At 48.4% G+C, this 21,893-nt stretch overlaps 1 protein-coding gene across 1 annotated transcript; it reads right to left on the reverse strand.

Annotated features, from left to right (window-relative positions):
- Window positions 1–649: 649 nt before the first annotated feature.
- On the reverse strand, window positions 650–20,120 carry LOC122383677 (ras-specific guanine nucleotide-releasing factor 1-like; the record flags this gene model as incomplete). Its single annotated transcript, XM_043370342.1, has 8 exons — window positions 19,794–20,120; window positions 12,543–12,665; window positions 12,139–12,245; window positions 11,843–11,990; window positions 10,305–10,498; window positions 9,799–10,028; window positions 8,903–8,932; window positions 650–726 (listed from the first exon to the last, which is right to left on the reverse strand). Coding segments are annotated over exons 1-8 (1,068 nt in total), but the record flags the coding sequence as incomplete, so codon positions are not given.
- Window positions 20,121–21,893: the final 1,773 nt, after the last annotated feature.

Here is a 21,893-nt window from a genome sequence, read left to right on the forward strand (position 1 = left end):
AACTGTGATGTAATCCATTGAATTACCCCTCACAACTGACTTTCCCGAAAGAGAGATATTGGATGATACACGACGTTGAATATAGCCAGCAGACCTTGACTTATCCAAATCAACTCACTACCATAAAACGCCCTTAGCACTGCCAAGTAACAGCTTGGTTCAAGCTCCAAATTTTGCGCAATGATACCAGTCAAAGCCGTCGAAAACAGCCTTGATGAGCCTTCGTTTTGTCTTGTTGGAGTTCGCCCTAAGGGTCTACTCAAAGACGATATTTTGATTCCAGTCAACAAACCTAGGAAGTACCTATAGAAGCATTCACAAATTGAAGACTGTGACGGGACTTTTTCTTGAAAAAAAATGCGGAGAAAGAGCACTGGGAAGTGGAGTACAGCGCCATTCACAGTCGGCAAGCCAGTATAACGTGCTGGGCTCTGCAGTATTGTTACATTGGCCTTTAAGGCCCCCAGGCCCCATTTTTTTTTTTTTGCAATCGCGGAGGCCATGTGTATATGTACATTTTAAAAGCTAACTATGACATGCAATAACCATCGATATTTGAGACAGTTACAAATAGCCTCACTCTCCTATGATGCAGTTATTTTACCTTCATCCAGGCCCTGTAGGTTACACGTTAAACTCGTACACTCACCTGTAGGCTGTAGTGATGGTTGCGAACATATTCTTGGTATATGCTCAGCATCGGTAGTAGCATGTCAAACAGGTCCCCTGCAATGGAATGAACAAATCGAGTGCATAGCAAGAAAGGCTGGCTACCATAACAGAGTTTGACATCTGCACCTCTAAAAGGTATGGTAAAAATGGGGAGGGGAGGGGTGTAAAATGTAAGGGTGGTCAGGGTGGATCTACGGTTAAGTGGTAAGGTAATAAGTCATAATTTTACAGTAAAATTATAAATTAGCTTATTTACCTACATAAAATAAAAGGAGAAAAATGTAGCTAACACAAACTCAATTAGGTACCTAATCAAGAAGAGAATTGCCGGGAGACCACGGTAAAGGCCATTTGATTTGCCATTTGATTTGCCCGTTATGTATATAATTTATTATCACAGCTAGTGCTAGTGAAAAATATATAAAATAGAATGCTAAAACCCTGTCCCTTTATTGTCAAGCTGTCTCGATAACCAACGGTGCTGTTTTACTGTGAAAAAAAGATTCGTGTTGTAAGTTTTACATACATTTCACGCTTATCGTACCATAATATCGTACCAACATACTAGTACATGTAAGGAGGATATCTGTGCTGATGGCCTAACCTCCCCTTCCCCCCCCCACTCCTCTCCAATTCGACTGGATTCAATTGGTTACAGGGCGGGTTCCTAATAGTCAGAGTGGTGTTGGGGTATATGGGGCGAACACGACGTGGGCACTTTTCACTACATATTGGTGAGTTTTGTCATAACATGCAAGGGCAACACTGCGCACGTCTCAATAACCACACTGGTCAACACCAAAGCACGGGTTATCGGGCGACACTCATTCCGTGAGGGGGCTCTCGGCCCGGCGTGTGCCGCGTGCAAATTGAATCCACAGCGGCCCGGCCGTGTCGCCAGACCTTTGAGGGGTGTGGGCCGGCCGCGGCGGACCGCGAGAGTCGCTCGATGGGCGGCGAACGGCAGCGGATCAGCACCGCCATCGCTCAGCGCCACAGGGAGCCCTCCGCAGCGGAGCAGAGCGATCCGACCCGCGGCTCGAACGGACTCCGAGAGTATGTGCGGTTTGTGTGATATCAGACAGGACAGGTGACGAGGCTCCATGAGCTCCTGTCAAAAGGACAGTATGTTGCTCGCTCCCTGCGGATTGTTATTAGTCTCTTCTGCCTCATGGTGATTCATGCCGTTTTCATTTTAATTTATTACCAGCATAACGCCTTTTGGGGCGATTAACGGAGCGAGCGAGTGGGTGGGCCTTGCACGTGCGAAATTTCGAGGGGGGTACCTCCAGCCGACTTGTGCACGGCACCCTACTAACCGGTCTCTAGCGATGTGCCAAATTTGAGCACAATCAGCCCAGTCGTTCTCGAGATCTGGAAGCGGCACCCTGCACGTGCGCACGTGCGAAATGGGTCCCAACTGACTTGTGCACGGCACCCTACTAACTGGTCCCTAACCGTGTACCAAATTTGAGCGCAATCAGTCCAGCCGTTCTCGAGATCTGGAAACGACCCCTGCACGTGCACACGTGCAGCAGCACCCCAACTCTGGCACATGGATATGCATTGCCTAGTGAGTACCTACCTACAGGGTGGAAAGTAATTACGCGAACATGTATTTTCTTACAATTTCGCCCGTCAGTGGAGATTTTGTATAAGCGCGGGCTGTCATGGAACATGATTGGTCGTGTTTGTTGTCGCCTCATCTACCAAAAGTGACCTTACTTTGAAAAATGACTTGGAAGGTCTACAATACGTCTCGACTTCGAATGGTGCAGACGCCATACGCTGCACAAGACCACAATGTGCAAAGATCGCAATTTGGTGTTACCAGGGAAAGCGTTTGTGATTATTTTGGCTGGATTGGTGCGGAAGGGACTCGGAACGGTCTCGGCACCAGCATTACTCAATTACACGTTTGGTTGAAGCATAATAAAACTTAAGAGGACTTAAAAAGCAAAGCCGTTGGCGGCAGTAAAACCTCGGCGAATTCAGGCGCCGAATGGGTGGTCACCATTTCCGCGACCAAACGACAACAGTCGATCCAAAAACAGGCGAAATGGTTTACTATGGCCGGGTACCCGATCTATGATATCACGATTCATACATAAATCCGTGAAAATTCGAAAATCAAGCCGTACAAACAATCGAGATGGCCAAATTTCATGAATTCACAGCAGGATTGTCAATTTAAGTTTTCTAAAGACCGGCAAACCTGAACAGAGGAGAACAGGCAGCTGGCTTTGTGGTTGGGTGAGACATCTTCGAAGCTATTTCATCCGTCAAACCTGCAGAACAACGCGTTGGGGGCTGCTGATGCGTCCGACGTCCCGCCCGTCCCAACCTTCAAACATCCGGCAAAGGAACACACATCAGCGTGTTATGAGCGCCCGGATGGTGTCAGAATTGCATGTAGTGACCAAAAAGGCAACCAAAAATAAAGTATACAACTAGTGGAACATCCTTCCAGACGAGTCTCTTTATCTAATCCACCAATGCACCAAAAGGGGCAAAATGATTGAGCGCACTTTTGTGCCCGACGCAAAGAAACTCTTCTTCATGATTGATAAAGTCCTTCCTCTCACGGCCAAAAAGACGCAAGACTGGTGCTTTGAGAACCGGTTCTTCTTCTGGGCATATAATGGTCAATCTGGGAATAGCCCAGACCTCAATTTGATCAAAAATATCCAGGCGACTCTTCAGGAGAGCGTCTAAGAGCTGCTAGTAGCCACCAACATCGATTGCCTCTCCAGACAGCTCCAGGAGGCGTGGACTAAGCTTTGGCCAACGGTGCTTGACATGCTCATGTCAATTATGCCTGAACGCCTTTGTCAGTGTATCGCACATAAATAGGAATATATGAAAGGATGAAATTTTCATGTCACCCGCCGCTTTTTCCATTGCTATAAGACGAAAAAGTATGTTCGCGTAATTACTTTCCACCCTGTACATGCCAACTTTCAGCGCAATCGGCCAAGTAGTTACCGAGATATTGCAACTATTACAAAAGTGACACCTCTTCGTTTTGCACGTGGCACGTGCATAAGGGGTCACCCACATGCATCGGGAATCGTCCAATACTTGGTAGAAGGGATGAGGCTACCCTACAAAAATCACCGCATGTAAATCGGTCAAGTGGTTGCTGAGATACAAGTGTCGCAGAATCGTGACCACGGCCGGCCGGCCGGCCGCTCATACTCAGAAATTTTCGTTATTCTACGTAAGACTCCGCTCGCTTCGCTCGCTCCGTAACCAGTATAACGCCTTTTGGGGCGACTAACGGAGCGAGCGAGAGGGTGGGCCTTGCACGTGCGAAATTGCGAGGGGGTACCTCCAACTGACTTGTGCATAGCACCCTACTAACCGGTCTCTAGCGATGTGCCAAATTTGGGCACAATCGGCCCAGCCGTTCTCGAGATCTGGAAGCGGCATCCTGCACGTGCGCACGTGCAAAATGGGTCCCAACTGACTTTTGCACGGCACCCTACTAACCGGTCCCTAACCATGTGCCAAATTTGAGCGCCATCGGTCCAGCCGTTCTCGAGATTTGGAATCGACCCCTGCACGTGCGCACGTGCAGCAGCACCCCAACTCTGGCACATGGATATGCATTGCCTAGTGGGTGCCTACCTACATGCCAACTTCCAGCGCAATCGGCCAAGTAGTTACCGAGATATTGCAACAATTACAAAACTGACACCTCTTCGTTTTGCACGTGGCACGTGCATAAGGGGTCACCCACATGCATCGGGAATAGTCCAATACTTGGTAGAAGGAATGAAGCTACCCTACAAAAATTACCGCGTGTAAATCGGTCAAGTGGTTGCTGAGATATAAGCCTCGCAAAAGCGTGACCACGGCCGGCCGGCCGGCCGGCCGCTCATACTCAGAAATTTCCGTTAATCTAAGGAAAGACTACGCTCGCTTCGCTCGCTCCGTAATCATCTGGTTCTTGAATTACGTTGATAATGGACCAGTATAACGCCTTTTGGGGCGACTAACGGAGCGAGCGAGAGGGTGAGCCTTGCACGTGCGAAATTGCGAGGGAGTACCTCCAACTGAGTTGTGCACGGCACCCTACTAACCGGTCTCTAGCGATGTGCCAAATTTGAGCACAATCGGCCCAGCCGTTCTCGAGATCTGGAGGCGGCACCCTGCACGTGCGCACGTGCAAAATGGGTCCCAACTGACTTTTGCACGGCACCCTACTAACCGGTCCCTAACCATGTACCAAATTTGAGCGCCATCGGTCCAGCCGTTCTCGAGATCTGGAATCGACCCCTGCACGTGCGCACGTGCAGCAGCACCTCAACTCTGGCACATGGATCTGCATTGCATAGTGGGTGCCTACCTACATGCCAACTTTCAGCGCAATCGGCCAAGTAGTTACCGAGATATTGCAACAATTGCAAAAGTGACACCTCTTCGTTTTGCACGTGGCACGTGCATAAGGGGTCACCCACATGCATCGGGAATAGTCCAATACTTGGTAGAAGGAATGAAGCTACCCTACAAAAATTACCGCATGTAAATCGGTCAAGTGGTTGCTGAGATATAAGCCTCGCAAAAGCGTGACCACGGCCGGCCGGCCGGCCGGCCGGCCGGCCGGCCGCTCATACTCAGAAATTTCCGTTAATCTAAGGAAAGACTACGCTCGCTTCGCTCGCTCCGTAAAAAACATTGGCCCTTCTTTTTCGTGGCTGAAGATTATCTGTTACTATGAAACCCCTTTGACCAAATGTACCTATATTGTAGCCTCGCTTACTAATGACTTGGCTTCTGGTACAGGGTGACACAAAAAAACGGTCACCACCAAAATTCGAATAACTTCGGAAGTGTTATGCAGATCATCACCAAACTTCGGCCACTTTAGGTCACACCTATGTAGCAGACATCCACCTAGTTTCAAGTCTTCACTACGAATACTTTTAGTACAGTGTGTGTTTTACTGACGCTCCACAATTGCTCCAGGTGAGCGCCCCGGCGCTGCAGGGCGTAGGCACACCTGCATCCGGCGGGCAAAGTTGTCGATAACCCGATAAGAATAACGTTTCAGGGGTAGCACCCCCTGAGCACTGTCTCCAGAGGCCATTGCACTCTGTAAAGTGCACAGCCATCGGGTTATCGACAACTTTGCCCGCCGGATGCAGGTGTGCCTACGCCCTGCAGCGCCGGGGCGCTCACCTGGAGCACATTGTGGAGCGTCAGTAAAACACACACTGTACTAATAGTATTCGTAGTGAAGACTTGAAACTTGGTGGATGTATGCTACATAGGTGTGACCTAAAGTGGTTGAAGTTTGGTGATGATCTGAATAAAACTTCCGAAATTATTCGAATTTTGGTGATGACCGCTTTTTTGTGTCACCCTGTACATACCTACATGGTGATGTGACGAGGGTGGTAAGTAAAAGTAAATGCTCATGAACATCACCATTGAACTAGAGGTTCATTTTCTACGGATGATTTTCTCAGCTGCCAGTTTGCCGAGCTCCCTGTTTTTTTTTGTTTTTTTTTGCATAATCGTATCTCATAACCCTCGCACGACCAGGCCATTTCTCATAACACGAACGACCGGGGGGGGGGGGGGGTTGTTACGACCCCCCCCTGGCGTTTCGAAACGGAAGGTCGTAGAGCTTAGCGGAAAAAAACCAACGGATTGCTCTCAACGAGATCTCGCGATTGGTGGTATATTTTTTGGTCCTAGGTCAACATTTGACCTACTTATGACCGGTCAAAGGTCAAATTTTCGGAAAAATCTAACTTTTTTTCAGATTTCCGCGCCGATTGCGGCAAAACGGTAAGAGATATCGACTTGAAACCTTCACTAACGTGATCCTTGATCAATTCTCTATCGTTTGGTGTGTATTTCGATGTCATAACTTTAAAAATGATGCGTTGGGAGCATCGGAAGTCTGCAAGGTCATTTGTCCATTGGGTCACGTCAGGCGTGTGACGTCACTGACCTGACCCTGACCCAAAATGAACTACAAGAAACAACCGACGATGCCTGAAATGGATAGCAAATTCGAATTCAGGGCATCAAAATACCCCGAAATGGCATACAAGTGCAAGAAGTCATTACAGGTCAACCGAGGTCAATGACCTTACCTTGACCTTTAGTGACCTTCAAAATGTCAACGGACATTGTGCCAATGTCAAATCAGCCAGTTGTGATTCTATAAAACAATCCATCAGTGCGTCAGGTCAGTCGGCATTTATAACAATGTGAAGCAATCTCCAATTTAGCGTAAATCTGGCCGGAGGTTGTTCCCTTTATGACGTCATAACTCCGTGACCTGACATGGCCTTGACAAAAAAAAAACAAAAGTTGCGCAAAGGATGCCCCAAAGGGTACTGAAAATTTGAGCAGGCTATCTGAAACGGTTCGGCGTGTAGCTAAGAAAAACCTCGGGGGGGGGGGTTGATACAACCCCCCCCCTAGGCGTTCTAGGGTTAAGTCAGCTATTTGTTTAAAAATGAAACAATGGTTTTCACAGGCTAGGCTGTGGGAACTTCAGCCCAGCGGAGAATCCATTGCGCCGAGAATAAGACAGGGAAATGCACTCATCATTTGAGTCAATCAGCCTCGAGAAACACTGCAATTGATCGAAAATAGTTATGTTTTTGCTCCGAGTTAGACCCGTGCAGCTTCGTCATTAAATGACACCAAGATGCCTGCAACTTCATGCTGTTTTCGTTATGACTGTGATCACAGAATTTCGTCGCTCCGAGCAGAAACGTCAATCCACGTTATCACGTCATAGTTTGCATGCTTTAGTTTTGTAAAAGACTGTTCCATTGATAGCAATGATGTCTTACAAATGGCTATGCAAGAGTAACTTTGACATAGTTCCAATATTTACTTGGTATTCGCTGCATTGTATTAAAAGTGCTTACATTTTAATGCTCGTTTTCAACGCTAACAGCTATTTGCAAAGCACTTTGCTGCATATGAATGTTGTATGTACTTTGAATAACTTTCCAGTAACTAACTATAATATATTGCTACCTCTATCAAAAAAGGCTAGTGGGTGGAAGAAGAACATCGTGCTCTTGTTACTGATGCATCGTGGTATATCTGGGTATCTGCACTGCATTGGGACATTCCTGGTGCAGCATGCGCTTTACGCATTCCTCTCTGGTGACTGGAACCAAGGTAGCTGGGAACGCATGCAGCGTGTCAAACCAAAACTATTCTTCACTGATACACCACAATATTTAGACATTATTCACTCCACATTGGCCAACATCTCATCACTTTTTTGCCAATATGTGAAACTCGGGACTGATATTGCCTCTGTCAGTGCTGTGTATGAAACTAACTATTATCCTTATGACATATATGCTATGGATATTATGTCTACTTTGCATCAAACAATGTGATTAGATATGAAAAAATAACCTCAAGTGGTGTTGCTGCAAAGAAACACCAAATGCTAGAGATCACGACTCCCTCGCAGTAAACGACAAAACCAAACACAAAATTACGAGACATGGAAGCCACAAATCAACAACCAAATATCACTTAGGCGGACGCAGATTAATGGTGAAAGAAGATGAAAACTGAGCATCCTATTGTTCATCCGTTTCACGGATTATCTTCTCTAATAACCGTTGGCTCCCGTTCCGCTACTGATAAGTCTCCCAGGCGCGCAAAAATTATGCTGTTCCCTCCTATGACCGTGTCCACGACTGTCTAATGTCCCCTCCTATGACCGTGTCCACGACTGTCTAATGTCCCCTCCTGTGACCGTGTCCGCGACTGTCCGGTGCCCCCCCCCCCCCCCCCCCCTCCTGAAAGTGTTCCGCGACCGTCGGGTGTCCAGTGTCCCCTCCTGTGACTATTTCCGAGACTGTCCAGTGTCCGCGACTGTCCAGTGTCCGCGACTGTCCAGTATCCGCGACTGACTAGTGTCCGCGACTGTCTTGTGTCACCTCCTATAGCCGTCTCCGTGACTGTATAATGTCCGGTGTCCGCGATTGATCTGCGTCCACGACAGTTACATGTCCGCGACTGTCCACCGTCCGCTATACTGTCCAGTGCCCGTCGTCCGCTGTGCTGGCTTTTTTCACCACACCACCCATGCGGTCAGGTCACTGCAGCGCTGTGTGCGTCTGACCCCCGTGGACGGACAGCGAGTACACGGTGGAGAGGGCCGACAGTCAGACAGCATGACTCTAAGTGGCACCACGACACTGACAAGACTCGGCAGCCGGACGCCACATACCTAATGGAGCACATATAGGCCGGCAGTGATCTGTGAACAGGTCAGATGTGTGTGAGAGACGGACCGCACGGACCGCAGTCCCGCTGGCCCGCCGCGCCTGCCGCGCCCCAAGCCGCCGGGTATCGACAGAGACAGAGCACAGGCCTCTCACTGCTGCCCAGCGCCGCAGCGTGCAGGCCAGGCGGGAACGGCCCACCAACCACCCAGAAACCCCCAGAAAGCAAGGCAAAGCTAGAACAAAAGCTGCCCGTGTAATATACTGCCCGTACATACCCGAGGTATCGAAAAATCGCATTATGATGCCCGGAAACACTTCCGCTGATATGATACGAGCAAAAAGAAAATATAATATTGTGAATTTTCCTACGTTGAAAATGAGAATGCCTGAGACGCTGTCTAGTGTTCCGGAACACAGAATGCGAGTTGACGAATCTTTATACACAAATCGAAAATACATAAAAAACGAGTATAACATCGTAATGCTCCGATGTTTGAATTATTTGGTTTAAAAAGGAACTAAAATATGTAGTTAACGACATAATTCCCATGCTCATGCCAGATATTTAAAGATAACCGCCGTTGTTCTTTACGGGCTCATACATGATAAAATAAGGCATTACAAAAAAAGATAAGATATCAGAACGTCGTCTTTCTTTGATAGAGGTGCAGCATGTCTGACCAATAAATCTAACCTTTTGTCCATGAAAACGTTGATGATAGTCTCTCCTCTATCTACTTGTAATATCGTAACGTTAAATTATTTTACTCGTTGCAGATGACCGCATATTACAATCACCGTGGTTGCATATTTTTTACTCGAGCAGTTTTCCGCAAACTTACAGGACAGTGGTGTGGTGAGATTATGGGGAAATGTTGCACCTCTACTCAACACTTACCCAGCACTAAGGTTGGCCAGCTCTCCATTCTAGCTGAAAGGCCCTTTAAGAATATTTGATGGAGGAATAGCAGCGTTTCAGAGTTGAGGAAGATGGAGTTGACGTCCTCGTGGCTGCACGGCGGCAGTTTGGAGGAGGCGGCCATTTTGAACGGCCGCAGGAACCCCGTCACTAAGATGTTTAGCTGTTCTACATACTCCTCTTCTGCTTCCACCATTCGAAATACCAGACTGGAACAAGAGCAAACTGAGTTGTTCAAAGTGATTACCATATAGGTACTCCTCTCTCTTTCTTTTTTCTCTCTTCCCCCCCTCTCTCTCTCTCTCTCTCTCTCTCTCAAAATGATATATTCGTAAAATACCTAATGTATGACTTCTTTCAGCATACCCCCATGGATCAATCAAAGCCACTTACTCAAAAAAAAAAAAACTCGATTGAATGCAGTTATGTAATTAATTAAAGCCCAGGAACTTGCAGTGTATTTGTATGTCTCTCTAATAACGTACCTGTTCCTCTTTCGCATGCTCTCGGCGTGCGGTGATTTGATGTATTCTTCGACAATCTGTTTCCATCGCCGGCGGCACAGCCAGCCGCGAAAGAAACTCTGCACCTTTTTTATCTTCTTTATTTCATCAGACTCTTCGCTCTCCTCGGACTGTTGGCGGGGCAAAAACCGCCAGTCCTTCTTCAGACTGCAGAGCTGGAAATGAGAACAATGTCAGAACACGCCGATATGTTGTGCGTGGTTCATTAGCCGCCCACTTGCCTCTGCCAGCGCGCGCATGGCATGGCTTAAGTTTACGGAAACAAGTACAACTGTTTATCGTATGGTTTGCCAAATGTCTGAGTCACAAATGTTTACTCACCGCTTGCTTACATCACTAAGGTAAGGTTTATGTGAAACAGAATACATAAAACTATAGGGGGAAAAATGAACCACAAGGTACATGCATGTGCATATAAAGGTCGGTATATTACCTGTTCCTATCACCAAAATGGTCCGCCGATGAGATGTCTCATTTGTCACCTTCACATTTCCACATGACGCAAAGGGCATCCACAACCACAAAAGAAACTACATATAACTAGAAAATTATATTCTTAAAGTAATTCAGTGGGCGTTTCCACCTCAGCATCCAGTTCGGACACATTTATCATATGTAACACCGCTCTATTAATTTGGTGGTCTGGTTTTCTTCGCGTTGACAAGCCCATAACACACAAGACTAACGTAACTGCACGGCACAGCTGAGTAAATCCAGGGGGAGGAGAGCTCTGGCCGGTGACACCCGCATCCAATCGGTCGCTCAGCGCCGAGTTGGGAGCAATTAGTCGGCTAACTGCCGACCCGGCGCGACGGGCCTATCGGGCACGGCACTGCCGGCGAGAGATCGATGGCCGACAGCGGCGGGAGAGAGCGCCGCCAGCTCCTCAGACAGTCACCGAGCCCTCTGCAGTCACCGAGCCCTCTGCAGTCACTGAGCCCTCTGTCACCGCCCTCCTCAAACAGCCACCGGCCCTCTGCAGTCACTGAGCCTACCCAGACAGTCACCGAGCCTACCCAGACAGTCAGTCACCGAGCCTACCCAGACAGTCACCGAGCCTACCCAGACAGTCACCGAGCCTACCCAGACAGTCACCGAGCCTACCCAGACAGTCACCGAGCCTATTCAGACAGTCACCGAGCCTATACCCAGACAGTCCCCGAGCCTATTCAGACACTACCCAGACAGTCCCCGAGCCTATTCAGACAGTCACAAAGCCCCCTGGAGAGGGCTCGGTGACTGGAGAAAGGCTCGATGACAGAAGGCACGGTGACTGTAGGGGGCTCGGTGGTATTCGGCGTTCGAAGGCATTTGGACGTTCTGCATACAGAAAGAAGTATGGATGTTCCTAGGGGCTGCCTGCTCGAATAATATTTCAATCAGAAATGGACGGTAACCATGCACGCTAGTCATAACAAAACGCATGCATGATAAATTATATAAATACCAGTCGAAATAAATCTGTAACGTTGAAAATGACATATGGATCAGATTTTTACCTCGTTTCTAAGCTTCTTTATTTCTGTGGTGAGCTCGTCGCATTGTTGTGAGTACTGCCATTTCGCCGTCTTCTCACTCTCGACAATTTGCAGCAGGTGCAGATGCTTCTGTTCCAGCTCCTCCTTTTGAAGCAGGAGCCTGTTGAAACTGGAAAAATACAAAAAAAGGTTAATTGACAGAATGACACTGGCAGATGTGCATACTGCATAGGTATACTTTTATAGCTTCATCAGCAGTGGCGCACAGATAGACTGGTTGCTGACTGGGCGAGCTGTGTGACGTCATCGCGACTGACCTGGCGTGTCGGATAGCCTCTATCCAGGACTTGCACTCGCTCTCAGAGTTGGCTCGGAGGTCGTACTGCCTCTGGTTCTCCCGGCGGTATGTTATTGACAGACAGTACTGCCGGCAACGGGCAACAGTCAAATGTCAAAAGCCGAACAGGCTCCCTGTATCAGCATCGATACTCAAATGCAACAAAAATTTGCATACTGCTGCATGTCGAAAATATGCATCTAAAGAAAAAAAAAGACTTCAACACCTGCTTCAACACAAAGTCACAAACTGTCCACGAAGATAAGAATTTTCACACACTTGTACGTCATAGTCCCAGAGTCTTCCCCCGCCCCGCCCCACCACTTTTGCCCCTCCACCCCGCCCGTGGGCCCAGACAGACACAGTCCCTCCCTCGCCCCCTACCAGCGGTTCGGTGTCCTTGGGTTTGGCCGCGGTGGTGATGAGCCTCTCGCAGTAGCAGCCCTCCAGCAGGATCACCCCCGACGGGCGGCTGCTCGACTCGGTCTCGTAGTAAAACAGCATGTTCTGAGGGACACACAGACGTGGGTTAGAGGGTAGACAGGGCAATATTGCTGAGTCTAGGCAAGAAAAATGACAGCCGGAGGCTGACAAGCGCAGCATAACAGTTGTGAGGAATTTTTTTTTTTTATAAGCAAACTCGATGATAAATAATTACGATACCTTACTGCACTAACCACGTGCTGGGGAACCCTAGTAACTTGATACAGATGGTTTAGTGAGCCATCGACCGCTTATTAGCGCTTGTTACCGGTACATACAAAGCTCATCCAAATTTGTCTGGGCTCGGCTGCAAGGCGGGGAATGTCAAGATATGGCTTGTCACAAACCGGACGGCCGTGTCAATATCAGCTCCTCTGGATTCTATGCGGTCAAGTCCCAAACCCAGTGGAAACAAACGGTTCCAGCTGACACCGAGCTGACACCGAGCGGTAAGTACAGCCTAAATAGCATTTCAGAATGTAAATATAGCATTGTACCTGAATTGAGAAGTACTGACTGCACTATAGTGCAGTCAGTTCCTATTTCATGCATAGAATAGATTCCAAAAGGAAAGTAACATAGGCTGTTCAATGTATGATTTACTGCATAATAACTCGTTGTACTTTATAGCACCAAAGAACGACCTGAATAAACAATGTTGAGGGTCTAAAAGATTTTATCACTGGATCCACATAACAAAGCAGCATTCCACTTAGGTTTTTTACGACTATTACCATACATCGCTACACTACGATTATCGTGTAGCGCGTCTACGTCAAATTACTTTCATTCCGTTCAGTGCGGCGGCCGATGGGATCGATGGCGCCATTCCCTCCATTGCCGGTGTTCTGGTCGCCCTGTGTGGAGGTGGACCTCCAGAGCGGACTCTGCGTCCACTGATGAGCCCAGATCAGCGGCCCGGCGCGGAATACGAGAGCGGCGCCGGGGCGGACCGAGTGCGCCTCCGGAGCCCAGTGATAGAGCCGCGTTCGTGTGCCGGCCCGGCCGTAATTGACCCGCACTGTATGGCGAGCGAACAAAAACCGGAGCCCGCTCACCAATCAGTGCGCCCGGGCCAGCGCCGCCGGACACACGCCGAAATAGATGTAGTATTCCTCGGTGAAAGGGCCCACAAATAATATCCTCCCTAGGAATATGAGAGAACTGGGAAGCGTTTGCTGGCTACTGGCAATTTTATAGTCTGAAATAGTATTGGTTCAAGTGGATGTGCAAACAGAAGCAGCTAGCTGGCCAAATCGACCGGAGGTTAAAATAGAGATCTTAGCTTCACAGCCAATTATATACTAGTTGAATAACAGTCTTTTTAGTAGAATTTAGAATCATAAACAAGACCTCCTTTTCCATGCGTACCAACATCCGTAATTTATCATTAACTCTTCAATTACATTAACACATTGATATACCAACGAACAAACACATATACGATGTAACGAACATGTAACCCGGTCTTAAGTTACCATCGATGCAAAACAGAAACTTTCACCAGTGAAGTACGACAGATGGAAATGTTGCACGTTTCCTGACGTGTCGCAACCGATGATATGCGCATTCTTCTCATGCTTATTGTATCAATAAGAAAATATAATAATTAGGTGCACACATTCGTCACCCCCTCTGATGGGTTATTATGTGCCCATAGAAGCCCGTCATTGATCGGTGCCAACAACCTCCCAGTTTTCCCAACGGAATGGCCGGTATATGCGGCGAGCCCTACTGCCGAACGCACGGAGTAACGAGTCGTGCGGCACAGTCTACCTTCCAGTGCGCTGTACGGCGGAACAGTCTAACCCGCAGGCGACCGCCGCGCCGCAGCCGGGCGGCAGTACATAAATGAGACGGCAGAGACTAGACACATGAAAAGCTACGTGACGGAAGTTATCACCACACTATTCTTGCATTACGCACTTCACCATGCTGTCAATCACTGTCCCATTCTTTGAACAGGTCAGAAGAGATTCGTCACGGACTTGTGCTTGGCGCCATCCGGCCACCATCCCAAACAAAAGCAAACGGAAACGGTGACGGGCCGGGAGGCTCACCAAAGGCACCGTCTCATATTACGGTTTGAACAATGGCGTTAGAAGTTCCCAGTAACACTCTCATGCATATGTAACGCGCCTGAGCCGCCTCTTAGCGGCTCAATATGCCGTTATTGGACTAGCCAGCGCGGCGATGCGCTCCCAGCTGCCTCTGGTCGGCGCAATTTCAGTGTGAAGTTCTATTCATGGTGTTTCGGTTAGGTATCAGCAAGATTTAGAAGTGATAATCCTAACTTATGGTGTTCCTAAATTACCCCTGTACCTGTCTTCGCGACTGACGTATACTGTGATGAGTTATACAACAGTGAATGAATACTACCGGCATCAGTTGGCGTTTAACGACATTGTGTGTGTTTTGTTTTGATCCGTGCATATTTCAAGACATACATGTTTCAGCCAATAAAAGGTATCATGCAATTTTGTTAAATACATTTAAGAAAATAAACACATACGGCATCTTTGCTGCGAAAGATTGTCAAACTATGAAACTCAAATGTATTTGGTCATAACACATTATGGGATTTAACTTTTTTGGTCCTGTTCAGGCTTCAGCGCAGCTAGTTACGGAGCGCCGTATCCCTTCTCGTATCAACCACTAATGGAGGTTCGATGTCTTCTCCCTACTCAGCCGGTTTATAGGGCCTTGACTCAGCCGTGGAGAAGAGAATGCCAGCTAGTTGGCATGCCGACGCTCTGCTGACTGATATCCACTGACTGGGCTTCCTCCCTGCACACACACAAATACAAACACACACCACCACCACCACTACGCGCATTCCAGGACCACGTGATTATTTATCCACATGTGTGTTGAAAGTGCTATTAACCCGCGCCCGGCTGGGGGTCCTGGATTTCCACGCCCTGCTGGGGGGGGGGGGGGGGTGTTTCTGCTGGCGTTCGAAAGAGCGTCAAAAATAATGAGGAAATCACTTCGGTCAATTTTTTGGTCAGGTCAAAGGTCAGGTCACCAGAGGTCATTGAAGGCAAAATTTCGCCGATTTCCAGGTTGAATGTCGACAATTTCCAAGAAGTCAACGCATAACTCGGGAACCAATAGAGCTACAGCTACCAAAGCGCATTCGATAGCCCTATTAACGCCCTTTCTGAGTAATTGTCTCAGATTTGACCTAACGTCAACGGTTTTGCCTGCAGGGGCAAAAACTGCAAAAATAGCCGATTTTTTCGGAAACAGTTTTTCTGCAATAACTTTTGACCCAAGCCTTGTACGAGCTTACCTTTACCGGCATCGTGTTCCTCTTGTCAAGACGCATCGAATGAACTATAACTTGACCTTGAAAGGTCAACTTGAAAATTTGACCTCAGGTTAAGGTCATGACCTGACCGGAAAGGGTCATGTTGCATATCAGTCGATCCGTATTGTCGAGCTGAACACATCTAAGGCGTTTTCATCGCTCTAGCATGCCTGTATCAAAAGTTATTTACGAAAAACTGTTAGATACCATTCGTGACCTAAGATGACCTCAGGGCATAAACAGGGGTCACGGACACCATTTTCATGTTCAGTGTGTCTACACCACTTGTAATTCAGTGTTTGGGAGTGTTTATAATGTCTTTCGTCCAAAAGAGGCGCATTTCAATTTTCTCCCATTGACTTATAATGGGGAGGTCGCAAAATTGACCTGACCTTAGGTCATCGATATCAAAATTCTGAGATAAACATTTTGTACATGCTATTGCTGTTAGCAATCGCTGAAAGTTTCAAAGCGATCGGTCACTCGGTGTAGCTATGACAGACATTGAAACTTTTTATGAGGTGAGGTCACTTCAAGTGACCTGGTGACCTGACCTTGAATGACCTTGGTCTGAAATTTTCACAACATGTGTAGAATTGATGTATGATAAGGTGTACCAAAGACGGCGGCGCGGAGCGCCGCCGTTTTTGAGATATTCGCGAAAAACCACAAGGGGGGTGTTCAAACACCCCCCCCCCCCCCCAGCAGGGCGCGGGTTAACCCTCGCCCGTAAACGGCGATCTGCCACCTTCGCCCATGCAGGGGGGGGGTTGGTGCGACCCCCCCCTTGGCGTTTGAAAACGGAGCGTCGTAGAGCTTAGCGGAAAAGACCAACGGATTGCTCTCGCCGAGATCTCGCGATTGGTGGTATATTTTTTGGTCCTAGGTCAACATTTGACCTACTTTTGACCGGTCAAAGGTCAAATTTTCGGAAAAATAGACTTTTTTCAACTTTCGGCGGCGATTGCGGCACAACGGTGGGAGATATCGACTTGAAACCTTCACTATCGTGTTCTTTGATCAATTCTCTATCGTTTGGTATGTATTTCGTTTCCCTAGCTCTAAAAATGGCGCGTTGGGAGCGCCGGAAGTCGGCAAGGTCACAGTCGGCGGCAGAAATTCGAAAAATCAAAATTTAAATTTTTGAAATCTGATTGTATTTTTGGATTTGGGAGGTCCATTTGCTCCCTATAGAAGCTAATATTGCTGCATATTCCCATTGAGGTGACAAGAATTAGCAAAATAGTGGTTCGGGCGCTTTTCAAAAATAGTACCGGACGTTGTTCCTCTTGTGACGTCATAGCTCCGTGACCTGACCTGACCCGGTCAAGTTTCTTATACCATATGATAGCCAATACTTGCCCCAACATGCATGGGAAGTTTCATCACGATCCATCAACCGATCTCCGTACCACCGGCAGGAAACCTCGGGCGTTGGCACTCAGTTTGTGAAAATCCGGCCGGAGGCTGTTCCCTTTGTGACGTCATAACTCCGTGACCTGACATGACCCGGTCAAATTTTTTTTATCAAAAGATGCGCAAGGTTTGCCCCATAAGGTACCCAAAATTTGGCGGCGCTGCGCGCCGCCGTTTTTGCACTATTTCCGTAAAACCTCAGGGGGGGGTTGCACCAACCCCCCCCCCCTACATGGGCGAGGGTTAAAGGCTAAGGCTAATGATGAGGTTATGCGTCGTCAGACAATGAAACATACTGACCAGAAAAAGACGAATGAAGTCTTATTCCAGCATTTGCTTTGAACCTCACCAGAAACCCCACGGTGACTCGGGTAAGTAATGGGCAGCGACGGTCCAAGCAACAATCCCATGGTGACATCGCGCCTCATAAATCAATCCGCTCGTGAAAACAACACTACCCGTCACCCCAGCTGTCATGAGCGCGCTGAAAACTGCCGAGAAATTTACAGCCTAACGCTGAATGACACCCCGCAGTGTCGAATGTCCGCGCACGTCGGGAGCCGCGCGGCCGCCGGACGTCAATTCGAGGCGGCAGGCAGTGACAGCGTCCCCGGGCTGTCAGTGGTGGCCGCTCGGGGGCTCAGGGGACACCCCGGACCCGTCTGACCCCAGTGACCTCAGCTGGATGTCACGTCTGGTACTGACGCCTGGCGGTGCCCTGCCCCGGTGAGACACGATATCGCGTGCGACACCACGGCTAAATCATCGGTGCGACGTGAAGGGAACGGGGCGACACAGCCAGCAGAGGCGTTATTCGAGGTTTCGTCTGAATAGCTATTAGCTACCGTGATTTCACAACGTGTCTGGTAACAAAAGGCAATTCCAGAAGACAAATGTGAGCTTGCAGAAGACGTAAATCAAAATGGTTTCGAGGATGGTGCGCTCTAAAACCACCGCCATCATCCTCATTATAAACAATTTCACAAATTTGAGCGTCATAGGTCATAGCAGCATGCTAACATAATTCTTTAATTTTCGGTGCTGGAAATCCTAAAAACGACACAAATTATCGTCCACGATAGTGATAAGAATGTTCCCTTTCCCCAGCTTCCCCCGCCCCCTCATTTCAGTGCGGTGACCTGCGGCGCCTGTCCTTGCAATGACCGAGCCATGACCATCCGACAGCCGCGAGGTAGCCCCCCCCCCCCTCCCCGCCGGCTGCCGAGACCTAATGACCTCCTGCGGGCTGCACTCGAGTCGTGTTCGCAGCCGCCCCGGGCGATACTGAGCAGTGCGCGCCGACCCCCCCCCCCCCCCTCCCCGCGGCCGGGGGGGGGGCTCAGCGGCGGCTCTGCCCAGCAGATGAGGTGGATCTGTGAGGCCTCTCAGGATGGGACTGGACGCGAGCATAGAACGGTCAGGGCAGCGCCGAACGGCTGAGTGATCAGCGTGAAAGTATAGGACGGATGAGACGGTCCTGTCCGATAGATGTTTGACGATAGAGCTGTAATGCTTTTGAGCAATGAAATGAAACAAATTCTCCTCAGCACGAGAATGTTTACATGTCTCGCCGGTCAGGTTAGGTCAAATTTCGAATGTTGTGCCGCCCGAATAAAGCTAAGACATATTCGGCTATGCCATCCCATTGTTGAGCTAAGTGAAATTAGTTGAAGTGAATGTTGTGCCGCCCGAATTCGAAAGCTTCGACAACTTCGAATACGTCATCCCATTGTTGAGCAAATTAGTGGAAGCATTCCCTACACATTTTAAATATCAATCACAATCATTTTTGACATTCGCGTGTTACGTGCCGTAAACGTAATTCACACCCATCAACAGCACTCAAATACTTAGCAGAAGGGAGGCGACTGCGGACAACGACCATCACTTAACAAATGAAGTAAAGTGCGCCTTCCGAGCCGTAAAGCCCACGGATGTGCGGTAGGCTCTGCACGGCGGGCCATGGATATTGGGTATCGATTGGAAGCACTCTTTGTCCAAATGGAACATTTCCGGCCCTGCATTAGAGTGGCGGTGCTGCTGACAGTACCGACACTTATTACCGCTCAGAACCAGCGCATGAAGCTGTATCAATATTTTCGTTGTCTGTTGGACAATAAATGGAACATGTCAATTGTCAGCAATGAAGCAATCAAGCAGCCCTTCATCAAGATTCCCCATCATTGCACATGGACTAATTATGTGCAGATACTACTTACGCATAGGCATTAGTTTGCACATGATATAACACATATTCGAAAGCCTGCCAAAGACTTTGTTTTGGATGAATTAATGTTCCATGCCAGCCATGTATTTTAGCCCAGTAGTTGCCAGCAGTTCATCAGAGGTCGACTCAAAATAATTCCTGCGAAAGGGTCATAAAGCCCCACATTCCCAGCTGACCCATCTGTTCGTCTCCTCACCTGATAGAGGTTGAACCAGCGCAGCTGCCACTTGGAGTTGTCGCACGTCCTCTTGTAGAGGCTGCCGCACATGTACTGGTCGTAGCGCGCCTTTTCTGCCAGCATCAGCAGCTGGTTATCGTTGATGCGCACTCCGCGCTGCATCTTCGGTGACAGCATGGTGGCCAACTGCAGTCTGACGACCGGAGCTGCTGAGCTGGCTGAGCGGCTCTCTGACCTGACTGAGCGACCTGAACTGACGCGCTGAGCTGCTGAGCTGACGCCTGCTGAGCTGGCGGGACACGCTGACCTGACTGAGCGACCTGACCTAGCGCGCTGAGCTGCTGAGCAGCCGGCTGCTGAGCTGACGGAGCGGCCTGATGAGGCCGGGTGACCTGACCTGGCGCGCTGAGCTGCTGGGTGGACGGCTGCTGAGCTGACGGTAAGGCCTGGTGACGTCTGACGGGACGACCTGCTGACCTGACGGGACAGCAGCCGACTTGCTAGACTGGAGGCACGGTTCTCTATCCTCTGCCGCTTTCTGAGTAGTCTGGAGAAGGTTGCAGCATTGGTCTTACTTCTGCGGAAGCACAGGGGATAAACGGATGTCAGTCAAAGAGGCGACACCCTTTCCACAGCGTACAGGGAATTAGGACGTGAGTACTGAGTATTGTCTAAGAAACGTTTGCAATGATTATCTGCAGCTGGGTCGATGATGAGCTAAGGTGTATTTGATTTGACCTTTCTCAACAACGGAAAATCTCCGCATGATGCCGGAGTCTCATCTACATCCCTACGGCCTGCGTTGTGTTTCTTTATTGAACGGCTGCGCAATCTTGATTCATGGAATAAGGAGAATGTCGATGACATCTCCACGAATACTTCCCAGAGTCCAATCTCACCAAGGGTGGCAAACTCAATTTTGGGGTAGTTTTTTGTAGTTACGTAGTGGGGTATAGTTCGGTAGTCAGGCATCGGTAAAATCCTTTTAGAAAGGATTGCATTCCCAATCCACATTCCTAGTGCCGAAGTGGATTGCATTCCTACCCGCAATCCCCTGTTTTCACTTGGATTGTGATCAAATCCGCAATCCTTTTTTGCAATCCTGTTGTATTATTATGTGCACTAGTGGATCTGGGGGAGGGAGGGAGGGCCGTGCCTCTATCCCCAAATCACCCATTTCTAGTACCTGTCTTGCTAGTAATTCCATCTAAGGCACATGTATTTTATGGGAAATATTTTTTGCCTCAAACACCCCCACATTTTAACCTCTACCCAACCAGTGTTTTATATTTTTAAAACTCGCCCTCAAATACGTAATTTTGCCCTTCCATATGTAGTTCATCAGCGTATATTATTTTGAGCGTTTAACTTAAAAGCGTTTAAATTATTTCAAGTTTTGATGTTAAGCCCTTGATAGCAAAGTACATTAAGCCGATGAAGCCGATCTCATAATTTTCAATCGCTACAAAGTACAACCATTTCAAAGCACCTATCAAACACAATCCGGATTGGATTGCAAAAATTGGAAGTATGATGCAATCCAATCCGCAATCAAATCCTGTTTTTTGGAATGGATTTCAAATCCAGGTGCAATCCACCAAAAAGGAATGCAATCAGGATTTTGCAATCCTGCAATCACAATCCTACCGATGCCTGTCGGTAGTTTACCCCAAATTAAGTTTACCGCACTTGGTGATATTGGGCCCAGGATATATGCAAATGGCAACTTTTGGTGACAGCGCAGTAACACACTCAACCCAACCACCGAAGACGACAACAATTTATATTTGTGTCCAGCATTACTGGGTAGACATAAACGTTATGCGTCTAGCCACCTGATTCAGTTTAACCCGTGCCCGGCTGGGGGTCCTGGATTTCCACGCCCTGCTGGGGGGTGTTTGAACACCCCCTTCTAACTCGGCTCCTGGGCCACGTAGCGATACGCGGAAGGCGGCGTTCGAAAGAGCGTCAAAAATAATGACGAAATCACTTCAGTCATTTTTTTGGTCAGGTCAAAAGTCAGGTCACCAGAGGTCATTGAAGGCAAAATTTCGCCGATTTCCAGGTCGAATGTCGACAATTTCCAAGAAGCCAACGCATAACTCGGGAACCAATAGA

The sequence above is a fragment of the Amphibalanus amphitrite genome, unplaced genomic scaffold, assembly GCF_019059575.1.
Source record: "Amphibalanus amphitrite isolate SeventyFive unplaced genomic scaffold, NRLGWU_Aamphi_draft 000170F_arrow, whole genome shotgun sequence".
NCBI classification, from domain to species: Eukaryota; Metazoa; Arthropoda; class Thecostraca; order Balanomorpha; family Balanidae; genus Amphibalanus; species Amphibalanus amphitrite.